The following is a 26,712-nucleotide window of genomic DNA, read 5'->3' as shown; positions in this document are numbered from 1 at the left end:
CACCTCTTTTGTTGCAAGCTGACACAAAATCTAAGCTTTCGGAGTGATATTATCATTTAATCTGTGGTTTCTTGTTATTGGTATTTCAATAAAAAATAATCAGATTTTATTTTCAGTATATATTTTTTTGGAGTCTATTGTAAGCCTTTGCCTTTTGAATATTGTAGTTGCTTCCTTCTTGTCAATTGTTTAAATTTGATTAAATTAGTTAAACTATACCTTTTTATGAATATTATTAATTATATTAAGTTTTATATGATGATCTACACTGTAAAGCATATCCTTTGTGATAACCTACTGCATGTTACCTTGACCTATTTAAACTAAGCTTGATGTGATATAACAAATTTTGCTAGAAGATATATATGTTTGTTGCCTATCTCAAATTGTTTGAAACATAGATAAATCAAAATTTTACATATTCGGTTGTGTCTATATTGTAACTTTCACCAAATGTATGTTGCAGGAGGCATCTACTTCAATGTCCCCAGACCTCGTTGAGCAAGAATTTTGAGAAACTTATCAATTGTGATCCTCATTTGAAGCTACTTAGTCAGCAACCTGATATTATATTAGAATCACCTTACTTTGATCCACTACTTAATCAGCAACCTGATATTATGTTAGAATCGCCTTATTTTGATCCGCAACTTAGTCAACAACCTGATATTATATTAGAATCGCCTTACTTTGATCCGCTACTTAGTCAGCAACCTGATATTATATTAGAATCGCCTTACTTTGATCCGCTATTTAGTCAGCAACCTGATATTATATTAGAATCACCTTACTTTGATCCTCAGTACTCGGATATTTTATTAGCATCGCCTTACTTTGATCCTCAGTACTCAGTTTTGGATGGTCAAAGTGATTTTAAAAGTCATATCAATGATGTTATTAAGGATGATTCTAAAACCACTTTCTCCGGCTTTTACGAACCTGGTCCCCCTTGTGCAACATCATCAATCTCCAATAAGACGGAAACACAAGATTCTTTCTGGAGGACACCTGCTTTTGATTCACAATGCACTCCTTCACCATGCTCAGGTAATAATATTAGCTCCAACTGTATCACCTTTCAATAATTCATCTATCCAGAAACTGTTGGGACTAAACTTTATCTACGACTAAAGTTGAGGAGCTGGCTTCAGGAAACACATCATTGCCTTGCGACGCTCTATTCGACGAGGACTTTATATCACAACTCCTTGACTTTGATTTCCAGCCTCCTTCTGCTGCTTCTGATGAACAATCCAACATCCCGAAGGTCAATTCCCGTTGCTGCCTGCTCCAGCAAGATACAGTGGCCGGTATGACGATAAATGCCCAACTGAATGATCAGGATGGCAGTGCTGACGATGCACAAGCTGGTGCTGGATCCTACGATGAATCTTATTCAACACCAGAGGCCGAACAATCATTCTTGGAATTTATGAAGATTCCTCGAATAGCCTCGTTTCCACGAGTTCTTTCTCAATCCTACTTGTCGTAGAAAAAAAAAATCAGATAAATCTCCTGCCCGTTATTTCTTGTACATATTTTAAAGAAAATTATTGTTTTGCTTTCTATAGACTACGTGAGCTTCAACTTTTTATGATTGAATATATATATATATATCATTGTGCTACTTTTTATGATTGAATATATATATATCATTGTCCTATTAGATGCTCTGGCAACTCCTGCTCAATGGCCGCAAGGCCAAGCTCTCCTTTGGAACCGCTGTGAGCTCTATTGCACGCTGTTTTAATTGGTCGAATAATATTTGTTTTTATATATATGCATGCATGTAATGAAGTTGTTTTTGACTCAGTTTGACAAGTCTTATTCTCAACCATAAATCCCCCAATTCACAAGTGTTACGATTACGTTTCGTTTTTCAAAAATAAAAAAATAAAAAAACAAAAAAACTAATACTTATCTCTGGAAAAAAACTTTCATCCCATAGGCACTTCGCACTAAAAAACCCAATCATTTAAGGCCGACGAGTTTTGTAATAAAAACATATATAAATTGTTACTACTTAGTAACTAATAAATATTTCATGGCCAATCAGCAACAAAAATATTTTGTGGCAAATCAACAATGGAAAATATTTCATTACTAAATTTGTTGCAATTCAAAATAAATATTTGTTGCAAAATCAGGGATGAATAAATCATTCGTTGTAATTTTTTCATCGATTTTGCAATGAACACGGAATTCGTCGCAGATTTTACAATGAATCTAAAATTCGTCGTAAATTTTACAACGAATCTAAAATTTATCGTAGATTTTACAACAATATTAAATTCGTGACAAATATTATTACATGAATTATTATTAAGAAGTTACAATGAAACAGGGATTCATCATGAATTTACAACGAATAAATAGATTCATTGCAAAGTTTTAATTTTAAGAAAAACAGCTTGAAGTCGGTTAATTGATCGAGAGAGCTTGGAATGAGGTTAAACCAATTCCTATATATTTATATATTTCTCCTTATTATATCTATCCGTTCAAACAAAGATTTGACTCAATATATTTTGATTCGTGATTTTTTTAAATATGAATTATATTTTTCAGATACATTAGTATTGAAAAAATCACTGAAAAAAATATATTAGGTCAATTTTTTTTTTTGAGGATATCTATACAATCGGGATAATGATATGAATATATCAAAATTGATTTCATCTCATTCCGAACTCTTTAGGTCAATTAATTGACTTCGGAGAATTTTTGAGTTTTTTTTTTAAAAGTAGCCTATTTGCAACGAATCTAAAGCGAGGATCCAATGCAAATTTGCTATTTTTTAAAAAATAAAATTAAAAATAAAAATTATCCGAAGCCGGTTAATGGACCTAGAGAGTTCGGAATGAGATGAAATTAATTCCTATGTGTTCGTCTATTTCTCTTGATTATATAGATATCCGAAGAAAAAAAATGTTGAGCCAATATATTTTTTTCATACCTAAATCGATTAGATAAATTTAAAGTATAAGTTAGAGCATGTTATAAGAGTCCAATAGCTGATGTCAGCATCTCCAATCAATGCCTTCTTTGTACCGCTCTTAATACCAATTACTCTCCTTATTTATTCATTCTTACGGCAGGCGAAAAAATTTTATGGGACCGAATCAATCATCTAGACTCAATGTTACCCAGCTTGATTAATCATCTTAATACCAATAGCTCTATTGAATATGTCATATTAGTCAACTATTTGCGGGCCGACCGTCCATGTGAACGGTTAGCTCATGTTGAAATTCATATATTTTGGACTAGTTAAAACAAAATTAAAACTTCATAAAAAATAATTATAAATTGTATTTTTATTAATCGTGTTTTAATTTGAGTCATATTAATAATAGATACTAGCTAATGGACTTATTTGAAAGTGTCGTCCCATGCCTTGTTGCCTGTTTTAATGGCTAATAGTCATTCATGGATTTATCTTTTCCGTATTGATTTAGGGACGAATTAGAGGAGGTGTTGAGGACGAGTGAATCGCTTTTTATGCCATATGAGTTCGAGATGGAATCCAATGGGTTATTGGACGGATTCATTGAGAATTTATATATATGGCATAGGCCACATTTGTATGAATAGAGAATTATGGGTAGTTTGTAATATAGTTTGTATCATGACACACCATCTTTTTTTTATTTTTATATTAATTTTTAATTTTTATATTTGTTAAAAAAAAAAAAGAACAGACCAATATGAGATAAGAAATATATATAATATTAAAATATTTTTTAATTAATATTTTTTAAAAATTTAATTATATAAATGGTGAAATATGAAGAAAAGATAAGAAATATATTGATCCTGTCCGAGAGTCGAGGCTATGGATGCTGGGGGACGTAGCGCTCTTGTTGATTGTTGGTGGGCTCCGAGTCAGAGAGACCTGCAACCACAGCAACGTCAGTGCCAAGTCAGGGAGGGATTCCCCAGCGATGGCTCTCCGACACTCAAGCCAGTCTCCGGCGGTGTATAAGCGAGGAATCAGAGAAGCAGAGTAACAGTAGCTACAGTAAAAAATGTGCATACCTCCGTTGAAACTTGGGGTCCTTTATATAGGGCTCCGAAGGCTCATGTGCACGCTCCTCGAGGCACACACGCTTCTCAAAACTTACCCTGAAAAGACATGTCAGGAAAGCGTCTCTGACACCATACTTCAATGACCCAAGCATATCTCTGACATGACAGTAGAAGCTTCTGTCGTACGATCCTCTGCTCGTCCATACCGTCAACCATGTCATTTGTTGGTGGCACGAATTCCTACGAGGATGTCGACTGATCCTCTTTTTGTCTATTAGTGGGCCGATCAGGACAACCGCTCGGCCAACCCTTAGCCGTTCGGGTGGTATAGCCCTTTGGCTAAGCGGAGTGGTCGCTCGACCAATCATTCCACTGTCCGAGTTTCATTGTGTTGCGATCCCTTTTCACTAGTTCCAGGGTTAAATGTAAGTCCGAGCGAGCTGACCGCTCGGCGTATGTCTTGTTTTGAGCATCGGAAGCTCGGTGTTTAGCCGAGCTATGGTCATATCTGATCGGTACTTCTTTATCCCGGTCGAGCGAGTGAGTTGTCAAACCGACCAACGACACATGGACGTTGACCGCCTAGACCTTGACTTCCACCATGGCCATGACCCTCTGAGGGGTGGACCTTATCACCGGATCATATATATATATAATGAAAAGTGTGAAATTTATGAAAAAAATTGTTGAAAGGGTTTTTGATAATTGAGAGATGTATGTTTTTTTTTTTTTACTTTTAACGTGAAACAGATGTGCTAATGTTACTATGGATGCTCTTATAAACACTTTGTTTGAAAAATTGTAAATATTTTATTTAATTAGGATCCTTATTAGCTAGGATTTTTTTTTTTTTGTTATAAGGATGTCTAATTGGCTTGAGAATGATAGTGTGTCATAATATGATAAAAGATCAATTCTCGATAAACATATATATTCTCATGGAAAAAAAATTCCTTCCATCCTCTAGATATTTAGCAGTCGGATATAAGTTAACTCCATAATTTATCTCTCTCTAATCACTCGGCTGTCGACTATAAATTAACCGTGATGTGATGTGACTTAATTGTTTACATTTAAGTTTTCTTCACTGTTTTTTGCTTCTTGTTTTTTTCCTTTTCTTTTGGGTTGATGTAGAAGAGTTGTCTTGCTTGAGTAGTGTGTATGTTCAAAATGTTTAATGGTAATTTCTTTCCGGCCCGTTGATCGGTTGACCATCGCATTCACTAGCTAAGAGTAAAGTACTCTCTTTTACGGTCTATAGTGACTAAAAAGACTCCGCCTCCTTAATTTGTTAGTCCGCAACCCTTCCCGACCCCCCCTAGAAATTCATTATGGTTATTCGGTTGAGCATAGACAATTCCATTGGCTAAATTCTAAATCGAAAATCAATACACGGAACAAATCAAACTTAACGAGGAGGGTAACTAAGATTTAATTACCTCTTATGTTGTGCTAGTCTGGCTCCCTCGTGAGGTTCAAATGAAACTTGACTCGTGCGATTGAACTAAACCACACACACATCATATATACAGGGGTGAATCCAGAACCCCTAGTATTATGAAATTTTACTAGTGGAGATAGAGGATAATGTCCTTTATTCCGTGTAAAAATCGTCCCTCCATACTTGAATTTCTAGATTCACCACTATATATATATATATATATAGTTCTTGATTATGATGTTTCGAACGGAGTTAGATCCCACTCATATTATTGTATATCGACATAGTAGATCAAGGAATGTTCGAGTATATATATATATGAGATCTTGTTCGATAATTTATTACTACAATGAATTTGGAATAGCTAATGCAATCAATGAGATCTAGTTAGTTCATTAGGTGTCTTAATTCCAATTACGAGTTCAGTTTTTTTTATTGTTGGAATTAGGTATCTAGTTTACATTGATTAATTTTAGAGATGATCAATCTGGTCTATAAAAAAACCTGATAGATCATTAAGATAAATCGGGAAGTATTTGTAGCAGACGACCGATCAACCTAACGTTCTTATATCAATTGTTTTTTAAGAAAAATTCATCCGTTAATTTATCGAAGTTAGGAATCGATCTTTATATATCTGAAAAAATGAGTTTACTTTCAATTCAACCCTTGATGCATTCGTTTCTAAATCAAGGCTATGATGGTTATAAGAATCATATAAAAATACAAGATTAATCAAGTTAGGTATCATTGACCTGAGGTGATCGATTCGATCCTACAAAAAAATTTTATTGGCCGTCAAAATAAATCAAAAAGTACCTGTAGTGAATAATCTAGAAGTCCATTATTCCTTAGATGCATGTAAAAAAATTTCTATAAATATATTATAATTAAAAAAATAAATTATAAATATCGGACCCACAGGCTATAAGAATCTAAGTACGTAGCCTAATTGATTTAATAATCATTCTTAGTTGTGCCGAATAATATTTGTCCACGTGAAAAAGATAGGGGAGGGGGAATTTATTGGCCATTTGGTAGATTTAGCGGGTCCCACTCGGTTGGCCAAATCAAATAATTCTCACGTGGATAGAGTTTGGGGCTCTTTGGCAACAAGTGAAGGAACTACAGATGTGCAAATGCAATTTAATTTCTAATTTAAGGCCGAGTCAATGTTTTAATAGATTTTGATTGGACATCAATAAATTCATTAAATCTTCGAGGTTTCATAAGATATTTTGGTTGGAAAATATCAAGATATAAAACACACGTTGGGAAATTTATTTTTTTGTCAAAGATATCATTTAAACTTTCAAATGGACATCTAGAAAAAAAAAATTATGAAAAACGAAAAATATCTCATTCAAAATTGCCTTTGACATGCTGGGACCACGGTAAAATTATTACAGTGTGATTTTAATATCACGGATTCAAATCATAAAACCAATCTTTTACAATATAAGCAAGATTGCATATAATAAACTCTTATATGAAATTCCTAATTGACAAGAACTTCCTAAATAAGACTATCCTTTATCTAAATCACCCTTTAGTTTCTTATACTATATTTCAATAAAAGGTATGTTAAGGGTTGTATTATACTTTGTTACTTGGAGATCCATAGTAGAAGATACTTCCCAATTCACTTAACAACTTATGAAGCATTATTCTCAGTAGTCGTATTATTTTCATGCAGATGAATAGGCATAGAGAAGCTCTTGAGGCAAAGATCTTTTGGCTTTGGTAGAGAGTTCACTCTTGTGTCTTCCTATAGGTGAAGGTATTTTACTTACCGACATGTGCTACAAACACAGACTATAGATCAAAGTCATCACACTGATACAAAGAACCAATCAATGAACATAGTGTGGTGTTTTAGGTTCCAAGTAAAGCCTCATACATATTGCAAAGCACCAGGAAAGAAGAAACTTCTGATCGCATGTGGAATATGTTCAAAAACATGTATAATATTAGACACGATTTTAAATAACATTAAACAACTTGATCAATCTGAAACACGATTAATAAAAATAAACACGACTCCTAGATCTGATCTTAGGTATGGCAAGATGTTAGCAAAGGTTGTTTACATCATCATGTAACTATCATTAAGTTTCACCATATATGAACTACTATAATTTGATCTTAAACATTATGAACTAACACAAGCTAAGCTTTAATTTTATACAATGATATAATTTGCGGGAATTTATTTTGAGCATTTCTGTTTGGAAATAAATTTTTGAACATATCCAGAAGAATCTCAAAACACTACAAGAAAACTTTCATAGACATCGGTGGAACAACAACGGTTTTAAGTAAAAACCGATGTCTTTAAGTATTTTACACCGATTTTTCCAAAAACCTGTGTCTATGAGCGCAGATTTTCGCTCATAGACATCGGTTTTTTTAGCCAATGTCTATGAGCGTCTTTTTTTCTTTAATAGACATCAATTTTAACTGCGGTTTTTAAAACCCGGTGTCTATGAACCAAACTTCTGACGGACTTTCTTAGCGCGATTTCTTTTGGGCTTCTCCTCGCCCACCATAAATCGAAGCCCTAATCCTCCGCATCCTCCTTTAGGAGTTACCATTTGAAAGACGAGCAATGAATCTCTTGACGGCGATGTGGACGGCGGCGGTCGTCGGCGCTGTCGCGGTCTACTGGTTCGTGTGGGTGATGAGCTCGGCGGAAGTGAAAGGCAAGCGTGCAGTGAACCTTAAGATGGGATCAATCATGCGGGATAAGGTGCAGGAGTACTGGTCCTTCTTTTTCCGCTCCAAGGAGGGCCTAGCACCATTACTATATTAGTGAAGTGAGAGCTAGATCACCTCGTTTCCCCGATCTGATCGCCATCCGAACTCCTAGGGTTCGACGCCCGGCGACTCCTTCTTTTTCCGGCGGCCTGTCTGGCGCTTCCTCTCCCCCTGCATATCTTCCATTCTTGATGCAGGACAAGGCGGCCGCGGAGGACGACGAGAAGGAGACTTTTTCGAAGAAGTCGTGCCACTGCGAAGCCGAGATGCCCCTTACTGATTCTGAGGAAGACTCTTTCCTCTTTCCCGTGAAGGAGATCGTCCAGTACCCTCTTCCGGGATACGTCGCTCCCTCTTCCATCAGCTTCAGCCCCGATGGGCGCTTGATCTCCTATCTCTTCAGCCCCGATGGTATCCTCCACCGTAAAGTCTTCGCCTTTGACGTTGCCTCACGACGGCAGGAGCTTGTGATTTGCCCACCTGATGGAGGCGGCCTCGATGAGAGTAATCTCTCGGCTGAAGAGAAGCTGAGGCGAGAGAGGTCAAGGGAGAGGGGATTGGGAGTCACGAGGTACGAGTGGAAATCGAGGTCGACGTCCTCTTCTTGCTCCGCTCCAGGGAAGCCCACTATCATGGTGCCATTGCCAAATGGGGTCTGTGCTCTGCCCTATTTCCTGATTTAATGAGCAAGTGTTGACATTCAACTAATAGGTCAATTGTATTTGAAGCAATTTCTGTTTTGAACATTAAAATGCTTCATCACAAGTAGCTATTCTGCGTGCCCTTCTACCTGTTGATCTTAAACTTTCTTCTTTGATTATGATATATTAAGTGATCGCTGTCTGTTTCATCAGGTATATTTCTAGGAAATATCAGGCTTAGAGCCAGAGCTCAAGCTTACATGTTGTGCTAGCTCGCCAATTATTGACCCGCATCTGCCACCAGATGGAAGCATGCTTGCATATGTCAGGGATGATGAACTCCATGTTTTAAACCCGTCTGGTGGGGAGCCTAAACAATTAACTTTTGGAGCAATTGCAAATAGAAAGGTGGGATTCATTTCTTGTTTAATGTGTTGCAGATTGATTATAGTTTTTGTAACTTGGAAATTCTTTGTCATGTGCTAGCGGTATGTATCCCTTACTATCGTCTTTTTTGTTCTGATAACTTCCAATACTTGGGATTGTCTTCTAACTTGACATAACTGTTGGGACGAGTTACCGTCTCGTAAGCTAAATAATCGGTGGTAAAGGTTACTTGGAGAATATTATAATTTTATGTTGAGTCTTCAAGTTCTCTCCTGTTTATTATGTAGCTTGGTTGTCTCATCATAAAATGTAGCAGGTCACTGGAACCTGTTGGTATACTCATGTATACCACAGCGCCGCCCCAAGCTGTTTGGGGAGTATCAGAGCAGCAAGACAATAAGAAGGTTGAGGCGACCATAAAGGAGGTATGTGAACACATTGCACTCAGATGTGCTGGCTAGCTGTTGGCAATGAAATCTAAGCTATTTAAATCTATGTTTTAGATTGTTTTTCATACTAGCATGTTGTATCACTCTTTGCTTATTCCTTTGGTGTAGTATCAACTTGAAATATGAGAATAATCTTTAAGCTCAATCACCATTCAAGATTTAGCAGCATTTTGAAGAAGATGGTGTTTCAACATTGCTCTAAAAGGTGATATTAGTAATTCTTAATTTAATATTCTCCTCTATTGTAATATTATTTTAATGGTGATTGTTTGAGCCTTTGGCTAGGTGTTGGGCTGTGGGTCAACCGCCTGTTATCTGGAACCATCTTTTAGTACCTTATGTTTCGACATGTTGTTTCTATCAGGCATAATGTTAGTACCAAATAAATATTTATGTTATGCTTGTTTATACAAGACGTGCATGCGAGTTCAACTTGCTTTATGCTTTAAGCTTGAAAGCCTATCAGAATTTTTTTTTTCTATTATGATGTTACTTATAAGCAATTCATGTTTACAAAGATTTCATGATGAAGATTACTTAAATGATTATTTGTATTATATGCAGTACTGGATAAACTTGAATTGGTTTGGACCTTTTGATGTGATTAACAATTCAATTTTAATTATCGTTCTTATTTTCCTGTGTTTGTAAGAATTCTATTGTAATGCTTATTCCTATTTTTCTGCATTTGGATCCTCTGTATGAGTATGTTTTCCTTCATAAATCAGTAGTCTTAACTCTTATCAGTTCACTTCTATTAATCTCTTGTTAATTCTTTGGTATTCTTTCATATTATCCCATTTTCTGAGAAGACAATAAAGACTACATGAGAGCCACCTATTATCAACTGAATTTTAACCTCCGGTTACTACACTTAATATTATAAACCAATCTATTCCTGTTGCAGATTTATAATTTTAACCTCCGGTTAAGGAACGACAGAGGCCACTTATCACCATAGTTAATTTTTAGCAAAAAGTTGTTAAAAAAAACTACTTAAAATGTATGATCATTTAACATAATTTTCTCGTCAAGAATCAGAAACTCTGTGCTTGATTAGAATTGCAATGCTAGAGCTTTTCTTAGTAATTTTTATTATGCAAACTTCAATTACTCATGCTTTTGCAGATCTCGTCAAAATCTCTCTAGCACATCATCGTTTTACAATTTTTTTTGTTATCTTTGTTGGATGATATTGATATTATTTTGACTTAGCCATCCTCCTCTGATTTTTTTGTTCTGATTTTGTCACGTTTTAATTTAATCTCTTGTGCTAACCAAGTCAATGTAGACTTTCTCATTGCAGAGCAAATGTAAAGAGAATAAGGACTCATTCAAGAAGGTGAGGCGCAAAGTGAGACGATCTCAAGAACTGCTAATTAACGACTAATCTTCACTTTCAAGAATTGTGTTACTCGCAAGATGATCATAAAACTCTGTTTTAAAATGCAAGGTGAGTTGCACAAGGCCTTGTCACCGAATGCACAAGTATTTCATTCAAAAGTAAAACTAGTAGACGTGGATGAAGATTAGCACCTTTTTTAGTCAGCATTCCATGATTATAATGTCTTATTGTTCTGCCTAAATGTGATCATGGAATCTAGATCACTTTCTTTCAAATAAGAAAGGAAGTCAACTGAGTAGACTTTGCTGTAGGACACTGCCATCCAATGACTTCACCATAAAGCATGTGAAGAGTTTAGTTCCCCCAAATAAAATGATTTGTCCTATAAACAATAGAATTGTCCTCCTTATCTCTGGCTCAAATATTAAAAAGATGATTACAGTGATTCCATATACTTTCACAATTTGTCTCTAACTTATATAAAAAGGAGTAAATCATGAGATTATCTTCTAGACACCTATCATGAATTGATCCTTATTTCATTATAATAAATATATCATTCTCTAACCAATTGAGTATGTCTATGAGGATTTCACATCACGTTATAGCAATTATATATTGACATTGTAGTAGTTACAAAATTGTAATTGTTATCATTATTATAATTTTATAACGACTATAATAACTATTAAAAATTAATGTTATAGTAATTATGATTATCAAATTATAACTACTATAATATTTATAGATATTTTATATTAATACGTGGCATTTTTTTAAAGGGGAATGGATGGAATGGGATGTTTTTTGTTTTTTGTGGATGATTTGTATAGTCTTTCCAACCAATCTGTGTTGGTCCAGTTTAGCGCCTGTTTAGAAATAAGGAATAGATTATAAAAAGATAAAGACTACATGAGAGCTGGTATAGTGGTTCAAGTGATTCAGACCTTTGAGATACTTTGATTCCTTAACTCCTGCAAAAGTTGAACAAACGGTGGACAGGAGAGAAGTCCTTGCATTGTTGCATTTAAAAAACATATATTTCCAGAATTTACTAGTCCACGGGGCAATAAGCATTCGACTACTTGTTCTTTCTTACTAGTAATTTCCAGAGTTTCCACTGTGGGAGTTGGAGCTGCCCTTGAATCAGAAAGCACACTATGGTTTTTTGACGCTTGGAACCCACCTTTTGAGCTTGCTAGAGTAGTTTCTCTTGTAATTCCATGATCAGATTCTCGAAAAGAAGCTAAATCAGAGTTATAGTGCCTATTTTCAGCAACTCCTATAGAGTGGGAGGAACATCTACTGGTGCATCCATTTGATTGGGTTCTTGTATTCACAGGTTTGCTATCATACTTAGCTGCTGATGAAGTAGTGCATGCTCGACCGTTTGCAATTAAATTTGAAATTTGAACACCTTTTGAATTTACAGATAAATTGACTTTTATAGTTTCACTAGCAGAGCCTTTGTATAAATCAGTTGCCTTATAACAGATTATTTCAAATGTGCAGATCAAAGAAGCAAACAAGTAAAAATTACCAGTAAAAGGTTACTTATCTCATTCTCAATCTCTATTTGATTAGAATTTACAGCATCTTTAATTTCCCTTATGTAAGCAACAAACTGCTTTATATCCCTATTGACTATTTTATTCTATTCAGGTAAGAGAACTGGAGAATCAATTAAATGGTGAGAGGACAACCAAAAAGGATGTTGCAAAGTTCCCGAAGCCTACAGTGGCTCCTTTAAGATGGAGGCCTCCTTTACAAAGAATCATCAATCAGTTGTCACCCTCAGGACATCAAACAAGCAGAGGTGTCCATCCATTAATAGATAAAGAGAATTGTCTATTAACAAATAAAACTATTGGGGAAGATTTAATTAAATCTCTGCACAGAGCAAGAAGGATAACGTTGGCACCAGTAAGAAGAATATTTGTGTACTATGTATTACCTTTTGATGTTGTAAGAAAAATAGTTATGTTTAATTTGTGGATACTGACTTGAGGTGCACAATATCTATTATCTTTTTTATGTTGTAAGAAGAATATTTACGTGTTGGTTATATGGATATTGACTTGGTGTGTTTAGATACATTGGTGCATTTTTATTTGTGATTTTCTTAGTGAATTAATAATATTAACTTAATTTTATGATTTTCTTGGTGATAATATTGGTTTTTCACTATTTCAAAAATCAAATTTGTGTCGTTAAATAATACTGATATTACATCGGTTTTCCACCGCTGCAAAACTGGTGTCATTAACTAATATTACATCGGTCATATACTGCTGCCAAAAGTGGTGTTATTAACATATAATATTACATCGATTTTACACCCGATGTCGTTAAGTGATACTAGTTATAACCCGATGTTTAAAATGGCAGACCTTTTATATCACCTTCATAGACATTGGTCGAAAATGTAATAGACAGCGGTGGAAAACCGATGTCTATGAGGGTTTTTCTTATAGTGAAATAGGAAAAGTTTATCAGAAGTTGCTTCAGCTAAAAATAAGACAGTAATTGTTTGAGTTGTACAGCAGAGAGATTAATGTGGAAACACAATGAAAACAACTTGCAAAGACCATAAAAAAATGAATGATTGTATGTATCTTACCTAATCAGATAAGTTGGATAAATTGACATTGACATGATGAAGAATCAATAACTAGGCCAATTAGCAATATATCAACAGAGCACAAAACCTTGCACTGAGTTAATATTTGAGTTGTTAACTGCAAAAACATAAACTAAATTTAACTACTGCAAATATTGATACCAAGGAACCGACTACACGCATACACGCATGATTGTATTGGGAGCATTGAATAGACACTTAAAAGGGATATATTATTGTGGAGAAGCATACTGATGTATTGTCTAATCAATTAGAGTATAGTTAACTTGCAATTCATTTAGGATGGTTAAATACAAGGAATAAGATACAGAAAAATTAGCAAATTTGCACAAATCAAATAAGGAGACTAGTGCTCTTTTTAGGAATATGATATTGATAATCAATGAACTGATAAATCTAATGTTACACTTATGACTAATGCTTACCCATTTACTTCTACTCACACTTTGATGGCCATCGGCTGCAAAGTCATTGACAAATAATTGAACTTAAGAATTGAAACAAACAAGTAGACATGTGGGACAGGTTGGAATTAGGAATGAATTTTGAAATTTATTTTACATAAAAGAGCAATGATCCTTTGCTAACATATCAGCACAAAGAACATAACAAATGAATAGAGGTAGCCTTGTAACAAATAAGCACAATTGACAATTTTGAAACCGAAGGCCTCAAGAAACTAGAGACCTACACTGCATAAACAAAATGGTAGGAACAAACAATCATAAGATCATAAATTCATGATCAATCTTACTAGCAACATGATTGATGATGACAGGCAGGCAGGCAGACTAGAAATTGATGGATTTTTTTTTAAAGACAAGTAGCAACCGTCTAAAAATCACAAGGATCTTAATTTCAACTTAGATAAGTCTTGTAAAAGTCATTTTATAGCAAGAGTAAATTTGTTCATGACCAATGAACTCCATGCTATAAATAAGACATCTAAGTGCACAACAATTATCATTAGCCTGAAGCAGATGAACAATTAACAAATACAACCAGGATCTCATTTTCAACAACTTAGAGATATCTTGTAAGGCCATTGTATGGTAAAAGAGTAAAATTAGTGATGATAATGAACCTCATGCTATAAATAAGACATTAAAGTACACATGATTATCATGAACTTGAAACAGATGGACAATCAATAATTATTAAAACGTTGACAGTAATTGCCAAAATTGTAGCATATTTAAAGCATGATATACATAATTCAAAGCCAGTAAAAACTTACAATGATCTCCGAAATGATCTACTGACGAAGAACAATCTTTGTGTTTGTCATCTATAAGAAAATCACAATGAACCTCTTTGAAATATCCATAAACCAAATCCCTAATTTTGAACTTGAATGTTCTTCTGGCAAAATGATGCACTCTTCTTCATGCATGAACAGAGTTTTCCCCCTCACTTTAAGCAACCCTCTTTTCACTTGGACGAATGCAGTTTATGGAAAGGGAGTGTAATGGGGTTTGTGGGGTGTGGCAAGCAACTACTCTGCAATTGCAACTGTCACAACCCTCCTCACTACTAACTGTTGGGATTTTACGGTTATAAATATAGTCTCACATTGAAAACACTTAGAAAATATCATAAGTTTATAATCATAAAATAATACACGTATCGATTTTTTTAAAATAATATTAAATCAAAGTTCAATTTTGGATGAATTATGTATCATGGATAAAATTATAGTATATAGACAAGTATTAAGTGCTCTTTTTATTATTTTACTTGTTAATTATGGTCAACTCAAAGTTTTTTTATATAAAAATTAAAAGGGCATTTCAAATTAGGAGACATCATATTAACGTATACTTTTCTCTAAAAAAAAAAAAAGTCAAATGCCCTTATCCCAAAATACCTCTACTTCTCTTATAAAAATTACCCTTTAACTTCTACTATCAACTATTTCCTACACGTTGTAATTAAAAACTATATACTAATTTATACACGCATGATTTTATTCATTTAAAATACAATGAATGTTATATAGTCTGCTCGTTAAAATTTTATTTAATTAGGTTAAAATCATGATTGATCAGATAATATATTATATAAGTTAGTTATTAGGTTTTTAGCATAATGACACCAACTTTTACACGGTGTAGAATAATGATATTTTATTTATGGTAATTATATTTACATTATCAATTAAATATCCCACTTCTTAAATATCTCAAATTCTATAATTAAATATCTCATAAATTAAATATTGACTTAACCACTTATTAAATATCCCAAATTCCATAGAAATATAAAGTTTTTTATTTATTATTTTTTAAAAACAGAGATACATTCAAATCTCCTCATATTTCTTTCCAATTGGATATTTAAAATTGGGAAATATTTTAAAAAATATATCCTTCCAAAAAGAATATTTGAGATTAGGAAATATTTAAAAGAAATCCCTTTTCCACCGAGATATTTAAAATTACAAAATATTTAGAAAGAAATATATCCCTCCCAAATATCTCTGCGGCTAAGCAATGTATATGCCAAGTGGGCAGAACTTACTAAATTCGGTCAAAATTATTCTCTATTAAAGAATCCCTTCGTCGTCTTCTGTGAAATTGTTCCACCTTCCTCGCGAACAGATCCCTCCACCTCTACTTCTGCGAAATACATCTACGCTATCGAAGCGTAAAATCTGCGGAGAAGCAGTAGAACTGGGCGTTCTAAGGTTCCTACTTTGGATGTCTTCCGGCGGAATGATTTGGTCTTCGGTTTCCGGCAAGCGCCGAGCTGATTTCACCCCGCACTCGGCTCCACCTCCTCCGGCGGGGAAGTTGGAAGTGGAGGAGCCCTTGTACGAGAAGCGCGTACGTCTCCACAGGAGGGCCAGGGACACGAGCACTTCAAGTGAGCAGGTAGATCCCTCACTTTCTCTTCTCATTATGTTTTGTCTCGTTGAGCGATCGTTTTGATTGGGTTCTCATGATCTCGTGCAAAAGGTCCGATCTTTTTCTTTCCTTCCCCATCTTGGCAGAGACGGATTTACCTTAGGCTCGTCCTGGGCTATAGCCTAACCTAAAAATTTTCTTTTACATGTTTAATCATCTATTTCAAATCACAAAAAGTGTCATAGAAAACAAAAACAAAAATCTTGCTTTCATTTATCCCGATCAAATCATGCATGAGAAAGATTTTGCATTAATTATCCCTACCTCATATCTTATTTAAATTAAATGGAGATTCAATTAACCGAGATTCAGAAGCTGAAATTTCACCTCTCCCATCAATAGGTTTAGCCAGAGCATTTATAACACGACCCAAGTAACCCTCACTCACGGGTATCTGAGCAATTCGTCCTGTTGCTTTTACGGAACTTCCCTCTTGTATCATCAAACCATCACCCATTAATACAACGCCAACATTATTTGATTCCAAATTCCGAGCAATGCCTATTGTACCCTCTTCAAACTCTACTAATTCACCTGCCATTACTTCATCAAGACCATGAATATGAGCAATCCCGTCGCCTACATCAAGTACGGTACCGGTATTCACAATCTTTACTTCTCTAGTATATTGTTCAATACGTTCACGGATAATATTACTAATTTCGTCGGCTCTAAGGGTTACCATTAGCGTTTCTTTATTCTTTTTAGGAAGGAAAAAAATAATGCCTAAATTAGAAACTAAGGCTAATCCGTTATTTTTTGCATGGCTCCGAGAATGCGAATATTAGCACGGATCATACGGAAATGTAACTCACTATTCAAGCAACTGTTCAAAGTTCCTAGAGCTCCCTGTAAGGCTTGTTGGAAAACTCGTTGTCGGACCTGATTAATCGCTTTTTCTTGTTCAAAATGAAGCGTTTCATTTTTGTAATTTTCTAATTGTTCCAAACTATCACTAGTGGCATTAATCAAAATTACTTTTTCTTGTTCTATTTCAGAGTATCCATTCATTCGATACTCATCTGCTTCTATTTCCACTTTACGTAAGCAAGTCCGGGCTCTTTCGAGCTGCTCAACAGCCCCTTTACGTAATTCTTCCGAATTTTGAATAGTACTTAAAATCCTCTATTTTCGATTATCTAATAAATCATTTAATGAAAGTAGATTATCTTACCATTAATTTCACAACTTCCTGATTTCTTCCCGAACCAAACATGAATCTTTCGATTCATTTGGCTCTCAGGCTCAATTATTTATTTATGGTATGAGTATTCCCATAGCTTTTTTAATGTAATGAGCCTACCTACTCTTTTCTGTTTGTAGTTAAACATATCAAAACTTATAAAAAGTATTTTTATTATTATTATTTTAAATTTAAAACGTTACTAAAAAGGATTTTTTATAATTATATATTTTTATTATATTAATGAAAAAAATTTCTTTCCAAAAATCCTAATATATAAATAAATCAGTCCTATATTATTTATAATCCGATCAATCTCAATTAAATTTATCAAAAATAATTTTTAATGAATATGAAATATAAGTAAAAAAATATGAGTAGAATATAAAAGAAAAAATATGAAAAAATTATTAAGTCAAATTAATTATATATATTAAAATAAATAAATCTCATTAGGTGTGAAATAAAATATATATATCTGTATATTGAAAAAAAATATTCAACTCATTTTAGCGCAAAGATAGGATTGTCCTGTACACTAATCCTATTCAAAAAAATAAACTATATTTCATAATCTATAATTTGACAAAAAAATAAACTAATCCTATTTATGATTGAATATATATATATATATATATATATATATATATATATATATATATATATATAGCATTGTTCTATTAGATTCTGTCGCAACTCGAAAGATATTTTTATAGCTTTCTATCCATACGATGATCAACTTGAAAGAATCAAAATTGATTGTAATAAACAGGTTACAAGATGGTCGTTTCCATAATCTTTAGTGTGTGTTCTAAAGAACTGTTATTGCCGATCGAAATGTAGTGGTTGATGTCTCCCCGTTTGCATAATTAAAATGAAAAAAAAAATTAATGATTCCGGGACGGATGCTGCTTAGAAAGGGCCAAACTTTACTTCAAACAAGAAGTTTGAAGCAATCAATGCTGCGGTTGGCAGACCCAGACACCAGTGCAGGCTGGCCAAAAAGTCGGAGTGCATCCTTCCTTTCATGGCGCCCTTCCTCTGCCGGAGCTCCTCCAGCAAATCGTATGCCACCTCCGACCGCCCCTCCCTGCACATCTCCTCAAGCAAGGTCCGGTAGGTCAGAATGTCCGGCGCCTTGCGGTTCTCCAGCATGTCGAATACCACCTCGACCGCCGCCTCTAGCCGCCGCTCCAGCGACAGGCTGCAGATCACCGCCATGTATATAGTCGCCGTGGGCACTAGTGCCTTCGACCTCTTCTCCATCCACCCCTTCTGGCAAAGCCCCTGCACGATGTAACCGTAGGAGCATGGCGAGATCAGAGTCCGATTGCGCACGAATGGCTTCGGCTACGTCATTGGAGGTGAACCCCGGCCGGAGGCGGTCGATCCATGAGTCAAATTGCTTCTCGAGGGGAGTACGCGACCGAGCATCGGAGCTAGGGCTAGAATTAGGTGTGAGTGAAGAGGCATCGCAGAAATGGCGAGAGAGGGGGAGCAGGAGGAGGCCAACGGCGGCAGAATTAGGGTTTCGGTAGAGGAGGCGGAGGACCAGGATCGCCATCGACGATGGAAGCAAGCAGCAACTGACGGTTCGATAGAAGACCAGATAAATTAATGGGCCAAGTTAATGGGCTGAGAAAAGATAGCCCACTGAACTTCGTCCATTCTTGTAGAAATGTGCTTGTAATTTTGATATTTGTCAAAATGCCCCCAATAGTTGATTAATTAGTCACCTATGATGACAGAAGACATTAGCCGATTCTTAATAAAAGTATGAAATTACATGACTAATATTTAAAGACCAACTCTAACATATGGTCTTTAAAGACCAGAGCTAGCACGTTGGAGTTGATCTTTAAAGGCTAGTTCTAATATTGGTGTTAGTTTGTACAAACTGACACTTGGTTTGTAAACCAACAACACTTTGTGTTAGTTTGTAAGTTTGTAAAAATTAGCACCAAGAAAGATGGGTAATGCTAGTTTGGTGGTAACAACATCGTACTTTAAAGAAGAGAGAAGGGAATTATTATACGTAGATAACAGAAATTAAAAAATAAATAAATTTAAGCTACATTAGATCATCAATGTTAGATGCCACCTACTACTGCTCATATGAAGGTGTGCAAACTCGGCTCATATGAAGGTGTGCTAACTACTATTCTTTGTGTGCCTATATATATATATATCAAATAGAGATGGTTAATCAATCATTAGCTTAATAGTGTTTTATAATATGTATTTATACCATTAGTTAACCATTCACTTTAGTCCATATTAATTTATTAGTCTCCAATGGATGGACGTTAACTTATTTTTGTCAATCATACATACATACGAAAGTTTCTTCGATCATTGATTACATACATACATACATACATACATACGATCTTATGGCAATTCCGGTTATCGACTTCTCAAAATTGGAGGGAGAGGAGAGGGCCAAGGCCTTGGCTCAGATAGCCAATGGATGCGAAGAATGGGGCTTCTTTCAGGTCTATAATACTACCATCTTTTCTTTTCCTTTTTTTATACGATATACGATATACGATTTGGAGGCTCTGTTCGATCTAGAACCGATAATGAACTATCGAATTGTAGCTCGTGATCCATGGGATTCCGGTGGAGCTACTGGAACACGTGAAGAAGGTGTGCAATGAGTGCTACAAGAACAGGGCCGAGGGCTTCAAGGTCTCTCGGCCTGTTCAGCTCCTCGACCGACTAGTTCAAGAAGAAGAAGAAAAAGAAGAAGAAGTCGAAAAGAAGAAGTTGGAAGATGTCGATTGGGAAGATCGATTGGGAAGATGTCTTTGTTCTCGAAGACGACAACCAATGGCCTTCTCACCCTCCGCAATTCAAGTAAAAGAATGAATGAATTTGAATTTCGATGATAATTGTTCTTGAATTATTGACAAATTGTTTGATGGATGATCGATCAGGGAGACGATGAAGGAGTACAGAGCAGAGGTGAAGAAGCTGGCCGAGAAACTGATGGAGATCATGGACGAGAACTTGGGCCTCGAGAAGGGAACCATCAGGAGCAGGTTCACCGGCGGCGGCCACCTCCGGCCCTTCTTCGGCACCAAGGTGAGCCATTACCCGCCGTGCCCGCGGCTGGACCTGGTGGAGCTCGGCCTCCGGCCGCACACGGACGCCGGCGGTGTCATTATCCTCTTCCAGGACGACCACGTCGGCGGGCTGCAGGTCCTCAAGGGCGGCGAGTGGGTCGACGTGCAGCCACTCGCTGACGCCATCGTCATCAACACCGGCGACCAGATAGAGGTGCTCAGCAACGGGCTACCCAATTAACTAGAAGAAGATAAATTTATTATAATAAAGTAGAGAATTGATTTTTAACGAATACTTATCTCTGGAAAAAAAACTTTCCTCCCATAGCCACTTCGCACTAAAAACCCCAATCATTTAAGGCCGAAAACTTGACGTGTTTTGTAAAAAAAACATAAATTGTTACTACTTAGTAACTAATTTAGCAACGTAAATATCTCATGGCTAATCAGCAACAAAATATTTTATGGCTAATCAACAATGAAAAATATTTCATTACTAAATTTGTTGCAATTCAACGATAAAAATAAATATTTGTTGTAAAATCAGGGATGAATAAATCATTAGTTGTAACTTTTTCATCGATTTTGCAATGAACACGGAATTCGTCATAGATTTTGCAATGAATCTAAAATTCGTCGTAAATTTTACAACAAATCTAGAATTCATCGTAGATTTTACAACAATATTGAATTCATTGCAAATATTGTTATATAATTTATTATTAAGTAGTTGCGATGAAACAGGGATTCATCACGAATTTGCAACGAATAAACAGATTCATTGCGAATTTGCGATGAATCTCGGATTCATTGCAAAGTTTTAATTTTAAGAAAAATAGCCTGAAGTCGGTTAATTGATCGAGAGAGCTTGGAATGAGAGAGTGTAATGGGGTTTGTGGGGTGTGACAAGTAACTACTCTGTAATTGCAACTGCCACAACCCAATATTAACTGTTGGGTTGTAAAGTTGTAAATATAGTCTCACATTAAAAACACATAGAAAATATCATAGGTTTTTAATCATAAAATATTACGCGTATCGATTTTTTTAAATAATGTTAAATCAAAGTTCAATTTCGGATGAATTATATATCATGGATAAAATTATAATATATAGACAAGTATTAAGTGCTCTTTTTATTATTTTACTTGTTAAATATGTTCAATGCAAAGTTTTTTATATAAAAATTAAAAGGGCATTTCAAATTAAGAGACGTCATATTAACGTATATTTTTCTAAAAAAAAAGTCAAATGCCCTAATCCCAAAATACCTCAACATTTAGTTCTCTTATAAAAATTACGCTTTAACTTCTACTATCAATTATATTTGCATGATTTTATTCATTTAAAATACAATGAATGTTATATAGTCTGCTCGTTAAAATATTATTTAATTAGGTTAAAATCATGATTGATCAAATAATATGTTATATGAGTTAGTTATTAGATTTTTCGCATAATGACACCAACTTGTACACGGTATAGAATAATGATATTTTATTTATGGTAATTATATTTACATTATCAATTAAATATCCCACTTCTTATATATCTCAAATTCTATAATTAAATATCTTATAAATTAAATATTGGCTTAACCTCTTATTAAATATCTCAAATTCCATATAAATATAAAGTTTTTTAGTATTTTAAGAACAGAGATACATTCAAATCTCCTCTATAATATTTCTTTCCAATTGGATATTTAAAACTGAAAAATATTTTAAAAAATATATCCTTCCAAAAAGAATATCTGAGATTAGGAAATATTTAAAAGAAATCCCTTTTTTGCCGAGATATTTAAAATTAGGAAATATTTAGAAAGAAATATATCTCTCCCAAATATCTCTGCCAATGTATATGCCACGTGGGAAGAACTTACTAAATTCAGTCAAAATTAATCCCTATTAAAGAATCCCTTCGACGTCTTCTGTAAAATTGTTCCACCTTCCTCGCGAACAAATCCCTCCACGTCTGCTTCTGCGAAATACCTCTACGCTATCGAAGCGTAAAAGCTGCGGAGAAGCAGCGGAACTGGGCGTTCTAAGGTTCCTACTTTGGATATCTTCCGGCGCAATGGATTGGTCTTCGGTTTCCAGCAAGCGCCGAGCTGATTCCACCCCGCACTCGCCTCCACCTCCTCCGGCGGGGAAGTTGGAAGTGGAGGAGCCCTTGTACGAGAAGCGCGTACGTCTCCACAAGAGGGCCAGGGACACGAGCACTTCTAGTGAGCAGGTAGATCCCTCACTTTCTCTTCTCATATGTTTTGTCTAGTTGAGCTATCATTTTGATTAGGTTTTCATGATCTCGTTCAAAAGGACCGATCTTTTTCTTTCCTTCCCTATCTTGGCAGAGACGGATTTATCTTAGGCCCGTCCTGGGCTATAGCCTAGCCTAAATTTTTTTTTTACATGTTTAATCATCTATTTCAAATCACAAAAAGTGCCATAGAAAATAAAAACAAAAATCTTGTTTTTATTTATCCCGATCAAATCTTGCATGAAAAAGATTTTGCATTAATTATCCCTACCTCATATCTTATTTAAATTTAATCGAGTATTTTTATTATTATTATTTTAAATTTAAAACGTTACTAAAAAGGATTTTTTATAATTATATATTTTTATTATATTAATGAAAAAATTTCTTTTCAAAAATCCTAGTATATAAATAAATCAATCCTATATTATTTATAATCCGATCAATCTCAATTAAATTTATCAAAAATAATTTTTAATGAATATGAAATATAGGTAAAAAATATGAGTAGAATATAAAAGAATAAATAAGAAAAACTTATTAAGTCAAATTAATTATATATAATAAAATAAATAAATCACATTAGGTGTGAAATAAAATATATATATATATATATATATATATATATCAGTATATTGAAAAAAAATATTCAACTCATTTTATCGCAAAGATAGGATTGTCCTGTTCTCTAATCCAATTCAAAAAATAAACTATATTTTATAATCTATAATTTGACATAAAAAATTATTATTTTTTAATTGTATTTGATACTTAATTCATTTTTCGACACTCAAAGTTTAGCGTTGTCCTTCTCTTATTTCTGGATCTGTCCTTGCATCTTGGTACACTTTCTAAGTATGGATCTGTGTCGTTTGAAAAGAGGTAATACCAGCTCCTGATACTACCTTGTTGCAGGCTGTGTACAACAATTTGCTTGGGGAACCTGAACCGTTGGGTCTTCGCCTCAGGAAGAGTCCGTCGATTCATATGATGCTTTCTCAGTCAAAGGCAGGTAAAAATTTATGCGTCACTAGCTCGAAGGGCTCGAAAGTTGGTGTAAAATCAAACTCAGCTTCTTCGAGCTCATTGAGCAAGATCAAAGCTTCGCATTTTCATGCGTCATTATTGAGGATTGGGACATGGGAGGTGAGGATTTTATAAGGAAAAATTTGACGGTTTACATAAATGATACGTCTCTCTTTCCTGTTATTATTTGTATGTTCTTGTGGAAGTTTTTGTCTATGCATTATTCTGGTTTTATATTCTTGTATTTGCAATCTATTCAATCTTTCTGTTTTTAGCAGAATTTTTCTGGTCAACCTTTTCCTCCTATTTGTGTTTGTAACTTTCTGTGATATGGTCCACCAAAAAGAAAAATGATGAGCAATTTTACTTGCCTTTATTTCTGGGTTTCACTTACAATTATCAACTAGGTATCTGCCATTGGAATATAGTTTATTTCGAGTCATTGTCTTTTTTTCCTTGAAGGTGCATTTCATGAATTCTTTATGGGTGATCTAGTGCATTCTAATTCTCATATGTTTTTGTCAAGTAATCCTTTACCAAATTGGTTAACTTTGTGGAGAAGTTCACTATGTTCTATTGGCAAACAGTTTGTGACTAGATATGAAGGAGATTTAATGGCAAAATGTTACTTCGCCAAACGTAAACTTCTATGGGAATTTCTCGAAGGTGGCGTGAAGAGCAAGATTGAGTTTCATTGGTCCGACATTACTGCAATTAAGGCAGTATTTTTTGACGGTGGCCATGGGGCTTTGGATATTGTGGTAAGATTTATTTTTTCTCAATTTGTGTTGGTATATATTGGTCATTTCTTACTGGTAACATGTTGGCAATTGTTTATTAGTTGGCAAGACCACCTCTTTTCTTCCGAGAGATTGATCCTCAACCAAGGAAGCATATACAGTGGCAAGCAACTCAGGATTTTACCAATGGCCAAGCACATATACACAGGTAGATGTAAATTATATTTTCCCGCATCTTATGAAATTCACCTCTTTTGTTGCAAGCTGATACAAAATCTAAGCTTTCGGAGTGATATTATCATTTAATCTGTGGTTTCTTGTTATTGGTATTTCAATAAAATATAATCAGATTTTATTTTCAGTATATATTTTTTTGGAGTCTATTGTAAGCCTTTGCCTTTTAAATATTGTAGTTGCTTCCTTCTTGTCAATTGTTTAAATTTGATTAAATTAGTTAAACTATACCTTTTTATGAATATTATTAATATTAAGTTTTATATGATGATCTACAATGTAAAGCATATCCTTTGTGATAACCTGACTGCATGTTACCTTGACCTATTTAAACTAAGCTTGATGTGATATAACAAATTTTGCCAGAAGATATATATGTTTGTTGCCTATCTCAAATTGTTTGAAACATAGATAAATCAAAATTTTACATATTCGGTTGTGTCTATATTGTAACTTTCACCAAATGTATGTTGCAGGAGGCATCTACTTCAATGTCCGCAGATCTCGTTGAGCAAGAATTTTGAGAAACTTATCAATTGTGATCCTCATTTGAAGCTACTTAGTCAGCAACCTGATATTATATTAGAATCACCTTACTTTGATCCACTACTTAATCAGCAACCTGATATTATACTAGAATGGCCTTATTTTGATCCGCTAGTTAGTCAGCAACCTGATATTATATTAGAATCGCCTTACTTTGATCCTCAGTACTCGGATATTTTATTAGCATCGCCTTATTTTGATCCTCAGTACTCAGTTTTGGATGGTCAAAGTGATTTTAAAAGTCATATCAATGATGTTATTAAGGATGATTCTAAAACCACTTTCTCCGGCTTTTACGGACTTGGTCCCCCTTGTGCAACATCATCAATCTCCAATAAGACGGAAACACAAGATTCTTTCTGGAGGACACCTGCTTTTGATTCACAATGCACTCCTTCACCTTGCTCAGGTAATAATATTAGCTCCAACTGTATCATCTTTCAATAATTCATCTATCCAGAAACTGTTGGGACTAAACTTTATCTACGACTAAAGTTGAGGAGCTGGCTTCCGGAAACACATCATTGTCTTGCGACGCTCTATTCGACGAGGACTTTATATCAGAACTCTTTGACTTTGATTTCCAGCCTCCTTTTGCTGCTTCTGATGAACAATCCAACATCCCGAAGGTCAATTCCCGTTGCTGCCTACTCCAGCAAGATACAGTGGCCGGTATGACGGTAAATGCCCAACTGAATGATCAGGATGGCAATGCTGACGATGCACAAGCTGGTGCTGGATCCTACGATGAATCTTATTCAACACCAGAGCCTGAACAATCATTCTTGGAATTTATGAAGATTCCTCGAATAGCCTCGTTTCCACGAGTTCTTTCTCAATCCTACTTGTCGTAGAAAAAAAAAATCAGATAAATCTCCTGCCCGTTATTTCTTGTACATATTTTAAAGAAAATTATTGTTTTGCTTTCTATAGACTACGTGAGCTTCAACTTTTTATGATTGAATATATATATACATCATTGTCCTACTTTTTATGATTGAATATATATATATCATTGTCCTATTAGATGCTCTAGCAACTCAAAAGATATTTTTATATC

The 26,712-nt window shown here is 34.7% G+C and overlaps 3 protein-coding genes and 1 pseudogene across 21 annotated transcripts; 3 read left to right on the top strand and 1 right to left on the bottom strand.

The window, feature by feature from the left end:
- Window positions 1-8,002: 8,002 nt before the first annotated feature.
- LOC122007346 lies at window positions 8,003-12,391 on the top strand. Of its 19 annotated transcripts, none has more exons than XR_006118905.1 (4): window positions 8,003-8,880; window positions 9,082-9,909; window positions 9,990-10,075; window positions 11,011-12,391. XR_006118905.1 is itself a non-coding variant. In XM_042563207.1 (2 exons), the coding sequence occupies exons 1-2, from the start codon at window positions 8,419-8,421 to the stop codon at window positions 9,091-9,093; spliced, it is 474 nt and encodes a 157-aa protein (XP_042419141.1). In that variant the 5' UTR covers window positions 8,018-8,418; the 3' UTR covers window positions 9,094-12,391. The 19 variants fall into 19 exon arrangements, 1 of the variants encoding a protein (XP_042419141.1); XR_006118904.1 differs by having other exon boundaries at window positions 10,996-12,391; XR_006118903.1 differs by lacking the exon at window positions 9,990-10,075 and having other exon boundaries at window positions 8,005-8,880; window positions 9,082-9,680; window positions 9,813-9,909.
- A 4,358-nt stretch (window positions 12,392-16,749) lies between these two features.
- LOC122004779 (ATP synthase subunit alpha, chloroplastic-like) lies at window positions 16,750-17,281 on the bottom strand. Its single transcript, XM_042559614.1, has 2 exons — window positions 16,899-17,281; window positions 16,750-16,753 (listed from the first exon to the last, which is right to left on the bottom strand). Exons 1-2 carry the CDS (start codon window positions 17,279-17,281, stop codon window positions 16,750-16,752), a joined length of 387 nt encoding a protein of 128 aa, XP_042415548.1.
- Window positions 17,282-20,172: 2,891 nt separating this feature from the next.
- On the top strand, window positions 20,173-21,088 carry LOC122004778 (annotated as a pseudogene).
- Window positions 21,089-22,923: 1,835 nt separating this feature from the next.
- On the top strand, window positions 22,924-26,506 carry LOC122004777. The gene is made up of 6 exons (XM_042559613.1): window positions 22,924-23,082; window positions 24,022-24,252; window positions 24,720-24,893; window positions 24,974-25,080; window positions 25,583-26,061; window positions 26,148-26,506. The coding sequence occupies exons 1-6, from the start codon at window positions 22,924-22,926 to the stop codon at window positions 26,504-26,506; spliced, it is 1,509 nt and encodes a 502-aa protein (XP_042415547.1).
- The last annotated feature ends 206 nt before the right edge of the window (window positions 26,507-26,712 follow it).

Source organism: Zingiber officinale, chromosome 7B, assembly GCF_018446385.1.
Source record: "Zingiber officinale cultivar Zhangliang chromosome 7B, Zo_v1.1, whole genome shotgun sequence".
NCBI lineage: Eukaryota > Viridiplantae > Streptophyta > Magnoliopsida > Zingiberales > Zingiberaceae > Zingiber > Zingiber officinale.
This window is presented reverse-complemented; position numbering and strand designations above follow the sequence as displayed.

Coding starts and splice junctions, on each gene's coding strand:
- LOC122004777 (XM_042559613.1), top strand. CDS start 22,924: ATGGATTGGTCTTCGGTTTCCAGCAAGCGCCGAGCTGATTCCACCCCG. Junction 24,253..24,719: donor TGAGGATTGGGACATGGGAG/GTGAGGATTTTA, acceptor ATTGGCAAACAG/TTTGTGACTAGATATGAAGG. Junction 24,894..24,973: donor ATGGGGCTTTGGATATTGTG/GTAAGATTTATT, acceptor ATTGTTTATTAG/TTGGCAAGACCACCTCTTTT.
- LOC122004779 (XM_042559614.1), bottom strand. CDS start 17,281: ATGGTAACCCTTAGAGCCGACGAAATTAGTAATATTATCCGTGAACGT.
- LOC122007346 (XM_042563207.1), top strand. CDS start 8,419: ATGCAGGACAAGGCGGCCGCGGAGGACGACGAGAAGGAGACTTTTTCG.